The sequence below is a fragment of the Salvelinus alpinus genome, chromosome 20 (genome assembly GCF_045679555.1).
Source record: "Salvelinus alpinus chromosome 20, SLU_Salpinus.1, whole genome shotgun sequence".
Taxonomy (NCBI): Eukaryota; Metazoa; Chordata; class Actinopteri; order Salmoniformes; family Salmonidae; genus Salvelinus; species Salvelinus alpinus.
In genome coordinates this window covers 12598070-12613524 of record NC_092105.1, presented here as the reverse complement: position 1 = coordinate 12613524, position 15455 = coordinate 12598070, and the positions used below count along the sequence as shown (strand labels likewise).

At 40.1% G+C, this 15455-nt stretch overlaps 1 protein-coding gene across 2 annotated transcripts; it reads left to right on the top strand.

Moving 5' to 3' along the window:
* Nucleotides 1-601: 601 nt before the first annotated feature.
* On the top strand, nt 602-5929 carry LOC139546312 (protein mono-ADP-ribosyltransferase PARP15-like). Of its 2 annotated transcripts, XM_071354544.1 has the most exons (7): nt 602-731; nt 1966-2244; nt 2609-2737; nt 2865-3029; nt 4779-4924; nt 5048-5222; nt 5368-5929. In XM_071354544.1, the coding sequence occupies exons 2-7, from the start codon at nt 1977-1979 to the stop codon at nt 5655-5657; spliced, it is 1173 nt and encodes a 390-aa protein (XP_071210645.1). In that variant the 5' UTR covers nt 602-731; nt 1966-1976; the 3' UTR covers nt 5658-5929. The 2 variants fall into 2 exon arrangements, with proteins under 2 accessions (XP_071210645.1, XP_071210647.1); XM_071354546.1 differs by lacking the exon at nt 2865-3029 and having other exon boundaries at nt 605-731.
* The last annotated feature ends 9526 nt before the right edge of the window (nt 5930-15455 follow it).

The window sequence follows — 15455 nt, the reverse complement described above, 5'->3', positions numbered from 1 at the left end:
CTCTGTCTTTCAGCTTCAAGTCTGCCCCTGTGTGTTCCTCTGAATTCAAGGGGGAATTCAGTCCGTCCGTGTCAGTATTGTCAAGGGGCTGCAGTGTAATACTGTAGATTAGATCTCTAAGGAAGTTAACAGTTATTTGACAGGTGAATTGATTTGCCAGGGTTAACTCCGCTAGAAGGTCTTTTGCTATTTTCTCATTCCTGACTGGGAAGGAAAGAAGGAGTCAAATCCAGAATAGTGTGATTGTGATTGCTGGTAAGTTCACAGGCAGTACAGTAGAGTAGACCTACAGGCAGTACAGGATAGTGTGATTTAGATTGCATGTGAGTTCACAGGAATGGGGAGGTCCACCACACCACAAGTACAGGATCCTGTCAACATGGACACAAAATTGCCCTTTCTGTGTCAATTCAGGATTACAATGCCTACAGGTAGTTTTGAACATCCTACTGTATTCATCTGTTGAACAGAAACATGGTGAAACGTAATAATGAATCTTAGTTTCACTTCACACGTGTCCCATCTCTTACTCATAACAAAACGTGCATTTCGATAGGCTGCACCCTTACAGGCCTGCACGTGTTATTGGCTATACTTACATAAAGGAAGTACGTTTCCTGTCAGTAGTAAGCGCTCGTTTGCATCAGCCACATAGCTTGTCAGTACGCAAAGTTGTAACGTCTCCACATTTACGTTAACTACCAGATCCTGCTCTGTTAAACATCTTGTTGGTAAGTTTACCTTCCTGTTCTGCAGTCTTTAACCTGTGTTGTGTGAGATATGGCTGCTCCCGCTCTTTTGAACAACAGTTGTTTCTCGTCTAGTTTACGGGACTCTAGACTTCTCTCATTCCACCTCTCTCACCAAAAACAGAAGTGCTTGTACTTTCTCATTCTCCCACAGATACAGCTTATCAACTAAAGTCTATTCCTTTTGTCTTCCGTAGATGTTGTACAGTTTGTAATGGCATGAAATGTTCCTTCTTGGAAATATTCACCCATTTTGAATCCTATGATGCAACTCGTCATACCGGCTGTATGTCTGCCTGTTTGAACTCAGATACACAATAAAAACATGAAATCATCCTGGGAATCGATAGAACATCGCTCAGAGATGTACAAAAACGATATAACATTCAACATGGGTGTCACGTTCCTGACCTGTTTTTCCTTTGTTTAGCTTTATTTAGTTGGTCAGGACGTGAGCTGGGTGGGCAGTCTATGTTATGTGTTTCTTGTTTAGGTTCATTGGTAATTAGCCTTATATGGTTCTCAATCAGGGGCAGGTGTTTGACGTTTCCTCTGATTGAGAACCATATAAAGGTAGGCTGTTCACACCGTTTGTTTGTGGGTGATTGTCTTCCGTGTCAGTGTTTGTACCACACGGGACTGTTTCGTTTGTTTAGTCTGTACCTGTTCATGCGTTCTTCATTATATGTAAGTTCACATGTTCAGGTCTGTCTACGTCGTTTTGTTGTTTTGTAGTTATTCAAGTGTGCTTCGTGTTCCGCTTGTTTAATAAATTCATTATGTATTCAACCAACGCTGCGTTTTGGTCCGATCCCTGCTCCTCCTCAGATGAGGAGGAGAACAACCGTTACAATGGGTGATTATTTCCTTTAAGTGTATTAAAACAGTACTGATATCACATTTACATCAAATATACTGTATGTCTTCAGTAGTGAAAGTAAAAACAACTTTAAAGCAGACTACATTACAATGAGCCCAATGGTTACATCAGACAACCCTTTCAATGTTAATTATGATTATTGATAGCTTGTACTCAGGTAATATATTCTGTACAGTATTAGGATCACTTCTATCGAACTGTTGACTGTTGTTTTATTGTCACTCATGTTTGATTGCTTTTCACATAACATAATGATATGTCTATATTGTTAGTTGAGTAGTTTACAGTATGCATAATAACTTTTGTGCCATTCCTTACTGTATCCATCTCTTTTAGACATTTAGACCATGGAATTTCTGAAGTCAATGAAGACGGAACTGGGCCAGTGGTTATCAACAGACCCTGAGTATATCATTGAAAAGTGTGAAGATATTTTATCAGTTAAACAAGGAAAAGCTGTTTCCAACCAAGCCACTGCTGCAGAGAAGATCTGTCTTCTTTTGGATGAAATCAAGAAAAAGGGGGAGGGTGCATGTGTGGAGTTCTATGAGATTCTGAAGAAAGAGAAGGCACATTATCCAGGCCTTCAACAGCATTTCAGCAAAAACACACAAGGTAAAATAGCAGTATTACATGAACATTTGTAGTGATTAAAGACATTTAAGCACTTCATAGCAGTTATTAGAAAACATACATTTAAAATGTTTGTCATGTAGCTGACACTTATCCAGAGTGACTTATGGGAGCAATTAGTGTTCAGTGAATTGCTCAAGGACACATCGGCACATTTTTCACCTAGTCGGCTCTGGGATTTGAAGCAGAAACCTTTCGGTTATTGGGCCCAACTCAGTGTATGTGTTTTAGTATACAGAATATAAAATGTACTGGTCAGGTTTGTCGGGCCAGTGATTTTTTTACAGACTGCAAAGTCATACAAAAGGTCATCATCTAACAAGGCAATAACACATTTGTTTTGAAGCGTCATCCAGCCCAACGGTTTATGCGGATTGCAGCAGCACTGTTGATTCCCGACTAGTTACCAGGAACCGAATTAAAAAGGACTTGATCATGCATAAAACCATCCAAGCAGGAGAGTTGAATCCATCTGGTGAGTGCTACTATGAATAAGCTAACATGGTCATTCTAATGAAGTTGTGCTGCTTACTAACAGACAGCACCATAAGAAGAGCATAAGACAACTGTATAGTTACTTGGACACAAAATGTATCTTTCAGGAATTAACCTCAGCCAACCGCCCCCAAATGCAAATATGGTTGCAATCAATAACAGTCATATCTCTGCTGAAATGATAACGGACAATGACATCGATGGCAACCTCGATTTGTCTTGGACACAGGCCCCACCTCCAGCCCCAGTCCGACAAGCCTCACAGTGTCCAGGTAAACTATTTAGGCAAGTTTTGTCTTCACAGGGCTCAACCTGAGCTGTAGTTGTGTTAGAGAACAGGGGCCTAATAACTGTTGTGTACATTTTACACTACATTTCTGCATGCACCATTTCTGAAAAGTAAACAAAATATTGAGATTTATAAACTGGGCGCACGTCATACATACACATATTTCCTGTTATCAATCACAGCTGTCGTAAACTGTGTGCGGGAACAAGCATTATAACTTTGACTGAAAAAGGTCCATCACTCACACAAAACAACCTGTGAACACATTTATTAAGTCAATAAAGAAACAATAATTCTAATGAAACTGGATCAGGTGACGTCATGAATGTGTCTCGATATTGCACTGACAAAGAGCTTAGTCTCACCCGTAAACCAATCTGTTGCCATTATACTTCAAAAGGTGAACTTATTTGCAATCATTTACTTTTGCATGGCTAAAGTTTTGACAGTGCTTCTCTGATATTGGCTATAAGTCCTTCCTAAACAAAAAAGAACATCTATTACTAAAAGTAAAAGTGAAAGTTAATCACTAGTCAGCCTCTGCCATTTTCTGCCTGTCACATTTAAACTTTTACAAGTTGACTGTTAGAATCAACACACTCAAAGTTTGAAGTTTATTCCACATCCTGTACATGGCTAATCGTGTAGTAAGCTATTTTCCTCTTCTGTGTGCTAGTAGTAAGATAATTTCCTCTTGTGCGGCTGTAACTAAGAGGAAGTCAAAGAGAGAATTCACCCAAATCACAAAATTACACCTTGGTTTCCTTACTCTGTAAGCAGTTTAAAGACAGTAATCCATGCTTTGGTTTTGTGTGCCTGGCCAAATTCTCTTTTCATCATTTGTGGGTCAAAACCAATGCAAATCAACATCCTCAATATGAGCATTTTACACGCTTCATGTCCAAGTCATTGTGTTTATTGAACCTTTATTTAACTAGACAAGTCAGTTAAGAACAAATTCTTATTTACATTGACGGCCTAGGAACAGTGGGTTAACTGCTTTGTTCAGGGGCAGACCTTGTCAGCTCAGGGATTTGATCTAGCAACCTTCCGGTTACTGGCCCAACGCTCTAACCACTAGGCTACCTGCCGCCCCAGCAGGTAGACTAGTAACTGGCAGGTAGCCTAGTAACATTGCTTGAGCGACAGTAACCAAACCATTTTAGACACTTGCTGATGATTTGGACACAAAATGATGAAATATTGTAATATTGGGGATATTGACTTGCATTGTTTTTTGGGACACATGCTAAAAAGAGACTATGTACACAAAACCAAAGCATGTTTTTTTAGTTCTCTGTAATGAATTTATAGTGACAAATAAGGTGAAAATCATTGACTGGCTTCGAGTAGATCCATCCTTCAATCTTCAACATCTGCATTGTAAAGGCATTATCAAAGACAGGGAGTATCAAAACCTTATGAGTGTCCCAGAGCCGGAGAATAAAGTCATCAAACTGCTTGATAAGATCACTGGCAAAGAGGGAAAAAACTCATCTCAATTTCCTTGATACTCTCAAAGAAAGTCATGTGCATGAAATGTATCTACAACTTCAGCAGTGGATAACCACCTTAGACTTACCAGGTACTGTGCTCTTACATATTTCTTGACTCTGTACTCAGAGCTTTACATGGCAAGTGGAAATGGGTGTGATGTAAAGTCAGATTTAAAAAGCCTCCTGAAATGAAGTCATTTTTGGCCCTATGAATGATCTTCTATTGTTATCTCCAGCTCAACAGGATAACCTCCCTCAGCATTGGGATACCAAGCCAGCCACCACTTCTGTCCAGCTCTACTCTATCCAGCCAGGAAGCCCAGAGTATGATGAAGTCCTAGGCCTGTTCCGGGCTACTTGTCCATGCAATACAATTATTAAGGTACCTCTTTTCCTAAAGATACTTTCTGAGTAGTTATAACTGTAACTGTGCAGCTGTATGTAAATCAGGTTATTGAATGTCTTGCCAATTACTGTAATATGTGTTTTTTTCTCCTTCCCTTAGATTGAAAGGGTCCAGAACCCAAACCTGTGGAGAAGCTTCCAGATCCAGAAACAAGAAATCAAGGGCAGAAATAATGGCATAATCAATGAGAGACGTCTTTTCCATGCAACCAGCTACACAACCATAGAACACATCAACAACAACGGGTTCAATCGGAGCTACGCTGGACAAAATGGTAAGATATGCCAAAGAAATAACTTGAAAATAGGAAAGTCTTGCCTCAAGTTGAACTGTATATAACATCTCAAGAATCCTTATATTTAATTTGTTTCTCTCTTCTATGTTAATAGTGTCATAACTGTGTCATAATCTTTCTACAGCTGCACTGTATGGAAATGGCACCTACTTTGCAGTCAATGCCAGCTACTCTGCTGATGATAAATTCTCCGAGCCGGATAGCAAAGGGAGGAAGTTGATGTACTTATGTCGTGTTCTGACTGGATACTTCATAACGGGAGAACAAGGGATGAAAGAACCTCCATTTAAAGACAGATCCGAGATTTTGCGCTACGATAGTACGACAAAGGACCCATCTGATCCAACAGAGTTCGTAGTCTTCCGCGACTGTCAGGCGTATCCAGAGTACTTGATCACTTTCTTAGGGGTCTAGAGCAACATGGTAGCTTTTGGGAACTTCAAGTCAGTAAATGTCAGTCACCAGACTCACCACCCATTGCTACGTAGGAGAGATATTCGTTTTTTTAAGTAACAGTTGTTGGGGTTTAGTACTGCTCAACTAACCTATCTTTGTTTGCCAGTGTTTTTTCCACGACACATATCTGTCATTCCATTAAACATCCTAGATTTGAAGGGAAAAGAAATGTGTAAAACCATCATTGTTATGACTCATATTTCCATTAAATAAGAAAAATGCATGACTAAGTTGTGTTTTGTGTGATTGTGTATAATACGTAAATGTAACTCAAACACAGATTCCATTGTAATAGTTGCATTGTTACTGTAACTGTTTCAAACCCTGCAAGACAAACAATTCCAGGAAGATGAAGCCATCATTTGATATAAACCTGTTAGACCACCACAACATCATTCATTCCCTCAGGGAGCTACATACTGATCTAATCCCACTTTATTACACATAGCTCTACTGCACATCATTCATTTCCTCAGGGAGCTACATACTGATCTAATCCCACTGTATTACACATAGCTCTACTGCACATCATTCATTCCCTCAGGGAGCTACATACTGATCTAATCCCACTGTATTACACATAGCTCTACTGCACATCATTCATTCCCTCAGGGAGCTACATACTGATCTAATCCCACTGTATTACACATAGCTCTACTGCACATCATTCATTCCCTCAGGGAGCTACATACTGATCTAATCCCACTGTATTACACATAGCTCTACTGCACATCATTCATAACAACAGAAGAAAGAAAGAGTTACTGTTATTTTATTGTTTCTCTTTAATTATTTGTTATTTTTCTATGTTCTTCTTTTTTTACCTCAGTTTAATTTATTAAATACTTTCTTAACACTTATTTTTCTTAAAACTGCATTGTTGGTTAAGGGTTTGTAAGTAAGCATTTCACTGTAAGGTTGTATTAGGTGGATGTGACAAATATAATTTGATTTGATTTTGATTTGATTTGTATTACACCTATATCGACTGCACATTATTCGTGAAAACAGAAGTAAGTAACAAAAGACAGAAAGAAAGAAATAAAGCAGGAGACTTTTGCTTTGTGAATATACATGTTTTCTTCATATAGGGTCAGATTAATATAGATGCTTACTGTCAATGTCAGTTTACAAGTGCTCAAGGGTTGGTCCCTCAGATACTACCATCCATGCATACCTTGGAGATGAAGTGATTACATGCTTAATTAGCTGTGTTGAACGACTACAGAACCACAATGGCTCACACATCAACAGCTCATTCTTTTACAAAGCCAAATACGGTACAACTAGGCAGCTGCTATAGATCATGACCATTAGTTGTTTTATCTGTACTGGCAAACCCTGCATTTATTAAACAGTTGATTTAGCTGTATTAAGGTGACTTAAATAGACACAACACTGATATTAGTCGGTTGAAATACAACTTTTGTGGTTTTAAACCATGAGATGGGTTGTGGTGTGTATGGTTTTAAACCACTAGAGGTCTTGTTGTGGTGTGTATGGTTTTAAACCACTAGAGGTCCATAGAGTCAAAGGTCTGCTTTGTATTTCATAAACAAAACAAAAAAGGTTAGAAATTCATGAGATCTTGTTGTTAAAAGCGTTTTTTAATTGTGATCGAAACAAACACTTATATAGTGTGGACACATCCTTTCAATGACCTATGATAACCCCTTGAATAATGACCATATATTCAGAAAATGTACTGTGTGAAATAACTGTCCTGATGCTCAGCGTCTCTTAAACATGACATCCATTGTCAACACTGCACATAGTCATTATTGTACTTCTCTAGTTTAAAGCCTATATATGTGATATATGTAAGGGATGAATGCAGACGTCCTGTACATTATCTGGAAATGTTGGACGACGTGTTAGGGACGACACGCTGCCTAGTATAAAGCCTATGTGTGTGTTATTTATTGTGTGACTCATCCTCTATCAAACATCACCTTCACTGATATAACAGGAGTCAGCTCTTATGACCAAACTCTGTCTCGTCTTTCAGCTTCAAGTCTGTCCCTGTGTGTTCCTCTGAATTCAAGGGGGAATTCAGTTATTCCGTGTCAGTATTGTCAAGGGGCTGCAGTGTAATACTGTAGATTAGATCTCTAAGGAAGTTAACAGTTATTTGACAGGTGAATGGACTTACCAGGGTTTACTCCACTAGATGGTCTTTTGCTATTTTCTCATTCCTGGTAAGGAAAGAAGTAGTCAAATCCAGGATAGTGTGATTGAGATTGCTGGTAAGTTCACAGGCAGTAACGTAGAGTAGACCTACAGGCAGTACAGTAGAGTAGACCTACAGGCAGTACAGTAGAGTAGGCCTACAGGCAGTACAGTAGAGTGGACCTACAGGCAGTACAGTAGAGTAGGCCTACAGGCAGTACAGCAGAGTAGGCCTACAGGCAGTACAGTAGAGTAGGTCTACAGGCAGTACAGTAGAGTAGACCTACAGGCAGTACAGTAGAGTAGGCCCACAGGCAGTACAGTAGAGTAGACCTACAGGCAGTACAGTAGAGTAGGCCTACAGGCAGTACAGTAGAGTAGGCCTACAGGCAGTACAGTAGAGTAGACCTACAGGCAGTACAGTAGAGTAGACCTACAGGCAGTACAGTAGAGTAGGCCTACAGGCAGTACAGTAGAGTAGGCCTACAGGCAGTACAGTAGAGTAGGCCTACAGGCAGTACAGTAGAGTAGGCCTACATGGTCACCATAGCAGCACCTACCTGTAGCACGCACTCCAGCAGGTATATCTCTCTGGTCACCCCCAAAACCAATTCTTCCTTTGGCCGCCTTTCCTTCCAGTTCTCTGCTGCCAATGACTGGAACGAACTACAAAAATCTCTGAAACTGGAAACACTTACAGTGGGGAGAACAAGTATTTGATACACTGCCGATTTTGCAGGTTTTCCTACTTACAAAGCATGTAGAGGTCTGTCATTTTTATCATAGGTACACTTCACCTGTGAGAGACGGAATCTAAAACAAAAATCCAGAAAATCACATTGTATGATTTTTAAATAATTAATTTGCATTTTATTGCATGACATAAGTATTTGATCACCTACCAACCAGTAAGAATTCCGGCTCTCACAGACCTGTTAGTTTTTCTTTAAGAAGCCCTCCTGTTCTCCACTCATTACCTGTATTAACTGCACCTGTTTGAACTCGTTACCTGTATAAAAGACACCTGTCCACACACTCAATCAAACAGATTCCAACCTCTCCACAATGGCCAAGACCAGAGAGCTGTGTAAGGACATCAGGGATAAAATTGTAGACCTGCACAAGGCTGGGATGGGCTACAGGACAATAGGCAAGCAGCTTGGTGAGAAGGAAACAACTGTTGGCGCAATTATTAGAAAATGGAAGAAGTTCAAGATGACGGTCAATCACCCTCGGTCTGGGGCTCCATGCAAGATTTCACCTCGTGGGGCATCAATGATCATGAGGAAGGTGAGGGATCAGCCCAGAACTACACGGCAGGACCTGGTCAATGACCTGAAGAGAGCTGGGACCACAGTCTCAAAGAAAACCATTAGTAACACACTACGCCGTCATGGATTAAAATCCTGCAGCGCACGCAAGGTCCCCCTGCTTAAGCCAGTGCATGTCCAGGCCCGTCTGAAGTTTGCCAATGACCATCTGGATGATCCAGAGGAGGAATGGGAGAAGGTCATGTGGTCTGATGAGACAAAAATAGAGCTTTTTGGTCTAACTCCACTCGCCGTGTTTGGAGGAAGAAGAAGTATGAGTACAACCCCAAGAACACCATCCCAACCGTGAAGCATGGAGGTGGAAACATCATTCTTTGGGGATGCTTTTCTGCAAAGGGTACAGGACGACTGCACCGTATTGAGGGGAGGATGGATGGGGCCATGTATCGCGAGATCTTGGCCAACAACCTCCTTCCCTCAGTAAGAGCATTGAAGATGGGTCGTGGCTGGGTCTTCCAGCATGACAACGACACGAAGCACACAGCCATGGCAACTAAGGAGTGGCTCCGTAAGAAGCATCTCAAGGTCCTGGAGTGGCCTAGCCAGTCTCCAGACCTGAACCCAATAGAAAATCTTTGGAGGGAGCTGAAAGTCCGTATTGCCCAGCGACAGCCCCGAAACCTGAAGGATCTGGAGAAGATCTGTAGGGAGGAGTGGGCCAAAATCCCTGCTGCAGTGTGTGCAAACCTAGTCAAGAACTACAGGAAACGTATGATCTCTGTAATTGCAAACAAAGGTTTCTGTACCAAATATTAAGTTCTGCTTTTCTGATGTATCAAATACTTATGTCATGCAATAAAATGCAAATTAATTACTTAAAAATCATACAATGTGATTTTCTGGATTTTTGTTTTAGATTCCGTCTCTCATAGTTGAAGTGTACCTATGATAAAAATTACAGACCTCTACATGCTTTGTAAGTAGGAAAACCTGCAAAATCGGCAGTGTATCAAATACTTGTTCTCCCCACTGTATCTCCCTCACTAGCTTTAAGCACCAGCTGTCAGAGCAGCTCATAGATTACTGCACCTGTACATAGCCCATCTATAATTAAGCCCAAACAACTACCTCTTTACCTACTGTATTTATTTATTTATTTATTTTGCTCCTTTGCACCCCATTATTTCTATCTCTACTTTGCACATTCTTCCACTGCAAACCAACCATTCCAGTGTTTTTACTTGCTATATTGTATTTACTTCGCCACCATGGCCTTTTTTATATTTTTATTTATTTATATATATATTTTGTTTGCCTTCACCTCCCTTATCTCACCTCACTTGCTCACATTGTATATATACTTATTTTTCACTGTATTATTGACTGTATGTTTGTTTTACTCCATGTGTAACTATGTGTTGTTGTATGTGTCGAACTGCTTTGCTTTATCTTGGCCAGGTCGCAATTGTAAATGAGAACGTGTTCTCAACTTGCCTACCTGGTTAAATAAAGGTGAAATATTTTTTTTTTAAATGCAGTACAGTAGAGTAGGCCTACAGGCAGTACAGTAGAGTAGGCCTACATGCAGTACAGTAGAGTAGGCCTACAGGCAGTACATTAGAGTAGGGCTACAGGCAGTACATTAGAGTAGGCCTACATGCAGTACAGTAGAGTAGGCCTACAGGCAGTACAGTATAGTAGGCATACAGGCAGTACATTAGAGTAGGGCTACAGGCAGTACAGTAGAGTAGGCATACAGGCAGTACAGTAGAGTAGGCCTACATGCAGTACAGTAGAGTAGGCCTACAGGCAGTACAGTATAGTAGGCATACAGGCAGTACATTAGAGTAGGGCTACAGGCAGTACAGTAGAGTAGGCATACAGGCAGTACAGTAGAGTAGGCCTACATGCAGTACAGTAGAGTAGGCATACAGGCAGTACAGTAGAGTAGACCTACAGGAAGTACAGTACACTAGGCCTACATGCAGTACAGTACACTAGGCCTACATGCATTACATGACACTAGGCCTGCAGGCAGTACAGGACAATTTGCCTACAAGCAGTACAGGATAGTTGACCTACAGGCAGTACAGGACTCTAGGCCTACAGGCAGTACAGGGCACTAGTCCTACAGGCAGTACAATACAGTACAGTAGGCCTACAGGCCGTACAAAACAGTAGGCCTTCAGGCAGTACAATACAGTAGGTCTACAAGCAGTACAGGACAGTAGGTCTACAGGCAGTACAATACACCACAGTAGGTCTACAGGCAGTACATGACAGTAGACTTACAGGTAGTACTGGACAGTAGGCCTACATGCAGTACAATACAGTAGGTCTACAGGCAGTACTCGGCAGTAGGTCTAAAGGCAGTACAATACACTGCAGTAGGTCTACAGGCAGTACAGGACAGTAGGCCTGCAGGTATTACTGGACAGTAGGACTACATGCACTACAATACTGTAGGTCTGCAGGCAGTACAGTAGGCCTACATGAAGTACAGTACAGTACAGTACAGTAGGCCTACAGGCAGTACGGTAGAGTACAGTAGCTCTACAGGCAGTACAATATAGTAGGTCTATATTCAATCAGTCTACCATTAGGGGTGTGAGGGGTGTCAGAACAGAAATTACATAATTATTCTGTAATGAAGTTATTCCATCAAATGGTTGTTTTATGCAATAGAATAAGGGGTTATTAGAACGCTCATCTGTGCGTGTTCTACTGAGGATGGGCCTCTGGAAGATTTACCATGCCTTTGGTTGATACCGCATTCCAGAGCATGAGTTAATGTTTCTGTTCTATAAGGTACCAGGGAGAGATGACTCCAGAGCCAGATCCTGGTCTCTACACCATGCTGTGAATTATAAGTATTATTATAACTATTATAAGTAAATATACAGGGGCATAAATGTTCTGGGGAATGGTATTTGTATTTTTATTTGCTATTAAAGATCCACTTGGGAGCAGCTACTCTTCCTGGGGTCCATCAACATTAAGGCAGCTATTTACAATTTTAAATATTACATGACATAACATTTCATAACACTTTACACAAAACATTTAGTGTGATCCCTCAGGCCACTACTCCACTAAATACATGTTTATAATACAACATCCATGTGTGTGTGTAGAGTGTGTATCTTAACATGTGCATGTGTGTCTGTGCTTGTGTGTGTGTGTCTCTTCACAGTCCTCGCTGTTCCATAAGGTGTCTTTTAATCTGTTATTTAAATCTGATTCTACTGCTTGCATCAGTTACCTGATGTAGTACTGTGAGCCTCCCATAGTCTGTTCTGGACTTGGGGAATGTGAAGAGAACTTTGGTGGCATGTCTTGTGGGGTGGACATTGGTGTCTGAGATGTGTGCTAGTAGTTTAAAGAGACAGCTCGGTGCATTCAGTGGATTATAAAATTTAGGACAAACGCTGGTAGGCTTGACGAGACAAGACGAACTGGAAACAGACAAACAGAGAACACAGGTATAAATACACTGGGGAAAATGGGGAAGATGGGCGACACCTGAAGGGGGGTGGAGATAAGCACAAAAACAGGTGAAACAGATCAGGGTGTGACAGAATGAGCCATCTGATTCAATGAATGATGGAGCTGAGTTTGCATTTTTGTCTTCTAACGCATTTTTGTCTTTAACTTCTAACGCCTACCCCCCATCACAAAAGCTGACTAGCATAGCCTAGCCTAAAGCTACAGGGATATCATATAATAAAATGTTCATGAAATCACAAGTCCAAGACACCAAATGAAAGATACAGATCTTGTGAATCCAGCCATCATTTCCGATTTTTTAAATGTTTTACAGGGAACACAAAATATGTATTTCTATTAGCTAACCACCATAGCAAAAGACACAACTTTTTTTTGTCCACCATTTTTCCCTGCATAGGTAGCCATCACTAATTCGACCAAATAAAGATATAAATGTGAAAAATTTGCATATTTCAGGTATAAATCATAGTTTACCATTGCAGCCACTATCACAAAACTCACCAAAGCGACTAGAATAACTACAGAGAGCAACGTGTATTACCTAATTACTCATCATAAAACATTTCTTAAAAATACACAGCATCCAGCAATTGAAAGACACAGATCTTGTGAATCCAGACAATATTTTAGATTTTCTAAGTGTTTTACAGCGAAAACACAATATAACGTTATATTAGCTTACCACAATAGCAAACATCACAACAGCATTGATTCAAGCAAAAACATAGCGATTAGTATAAGTCACCAAAAGATATTAATTTTTTCACTAACCTTCTCAGAATTCTTCAGATGACAGTCCTATAACATCATATTACACAATGCATATAGAGTTTGTTCGAAAATGTGCATATTTAGCGGCACAAATCGTGGTTATACAATGAGAATAGTGGCCAGAACTTAGAGCAATCTGTCCGGCGCCATCTTGGATTAGCACCTATTCTAATCGAAAACTATTCATAAACTTGACTAAAAAAATACAAGTTGGACAGCTAATGAAAGATAAATTAGTTCTTAATGCAATCGCTGTGTTAGATTTTTAAAATTAACGTTACTAGACATACAGTGTGCGTTACAGCCAGACCAGTGCCGCAATAATGGTGACCAAACACTTTTACATTTTTCCACATAAATACGGAATAACATCATAAATAGCTCTTACTTTTGGACGAGCTTCCATCAGAATCTTGGGCAAGTTGTCCTTTGTCCAAAAGAATCGTTGCACGGTTGTAAAACGTCCTCTTCACCTCTGGAATTAGCAGCTAACAATAGCTATGTCGCACAGACATGTCCAAATGGTCAAAGTGCAATACTAAGGAAATACCGAAAATAGCAATATACTCGCATAAACTGATATAACTCGGTTTAAAATAACTTCGTTATGATGTTTCTAACACCTATATCGAATTAAATTACAGACGGACATATCTAAGGCCGATAACTGAGCGTTTCAAAATGCTATCCTGAGGTCTTGCGTTGCGTAATGGCGGAAGTCGAAAAGAGAGCGCACTTCGTTCCTTGGGGCTTTATAAGCTCTGAGAAATACGTAGAAACACCATTCCACTTCTCATTGGTTACTGACATCCAGGGGAAGGCGGGTGCAGTTCATGTCGACCCATAGGACACATACAGAGCTTTAAACTGATCTGAGACCAGAGTCTAGTTTTCAGACCTTCGCAGTTCCTGTCATGAATCTCGCTGCAGAATGAGTTCTGTTCCACCCACAGACATAATTCAAACGGTTTTAGAAACTAGAGATTGTTTTCTATCCAATAGTAATAATAATATGAATATTGTACGAGCAAGAATTGAGTACGAGGCAGTTTAATTTGGGAACGCTAAATGTCGAAGTTGAAACAGCACCCCCTGTAGTGACAAGAAGTTTTAAGGTGCTCCAAAGCTTTTAAGTATCATTCTTTATGTAATTTATCTTTGCTTCATAGTATAGTTTCCTCTTCTTTTTTTTCAGTTTAGTCATGATTTCTCAGTTTGCAGTACGTTTGCCAATCGGTTGTGCAGACAGACTTATTTGACATTCCTTTTGCCTCATACCTCTCAATAAAATGGTTCAATTCTTCATCATTCCACGGGGATTTGACCATTTTTACAGTCATTTTTTAAATTGATACAATGGGTGCATGCTTATCAGTAACTGGAATAAGCAATTTCATAAATGTGTCAAGTGTAGCATCTGGTTGCTCCTCATTACACACCACAGACCAACAAATATGATTACATCAACAACATAGGAATCACTACAAAACATATTGTATAACCTCTTATACACTATTTTAGGCCCAGCCTTTGGAACTTTGGTTTTCCTAGATATGGCTACTATATCGTGATCACTACATCTGATAGATTTGTATACTGCTTTAAAGCACATTTATGCAGCATTAGTAAAGATGTGATCAATACATGTTGATGATTTCATTCCTGTGCTGTTTGTATCTATTCTGGTAGGTTGACTGATAACCTGAACCAAGTTGCAGGCATTAGTTACAGTTTAATGATTTTTATTGAGTGGGCAGCTTGAAGAAAGTCAATCAACATTTAAATCACCCAGAAAATACCTCTCTGTTGATGTCACATACATTATCGAGCATTTCACACATGTGAAATGGGCTTCAGGGCTTTAGCCATATTACTTCAATAGTATTTAACTTGAGATCCTCTCCAAGTTTTACAGGAATGTGGTTCTGAATATTTGGCATTTCTGTCTTTTCCGTAGATGTTGTAATCATGTATTGCTACCACTGTATCATCAAAGATATTATCTAAGTGAGTTTCAGAGATTGTCAGAATATGAATG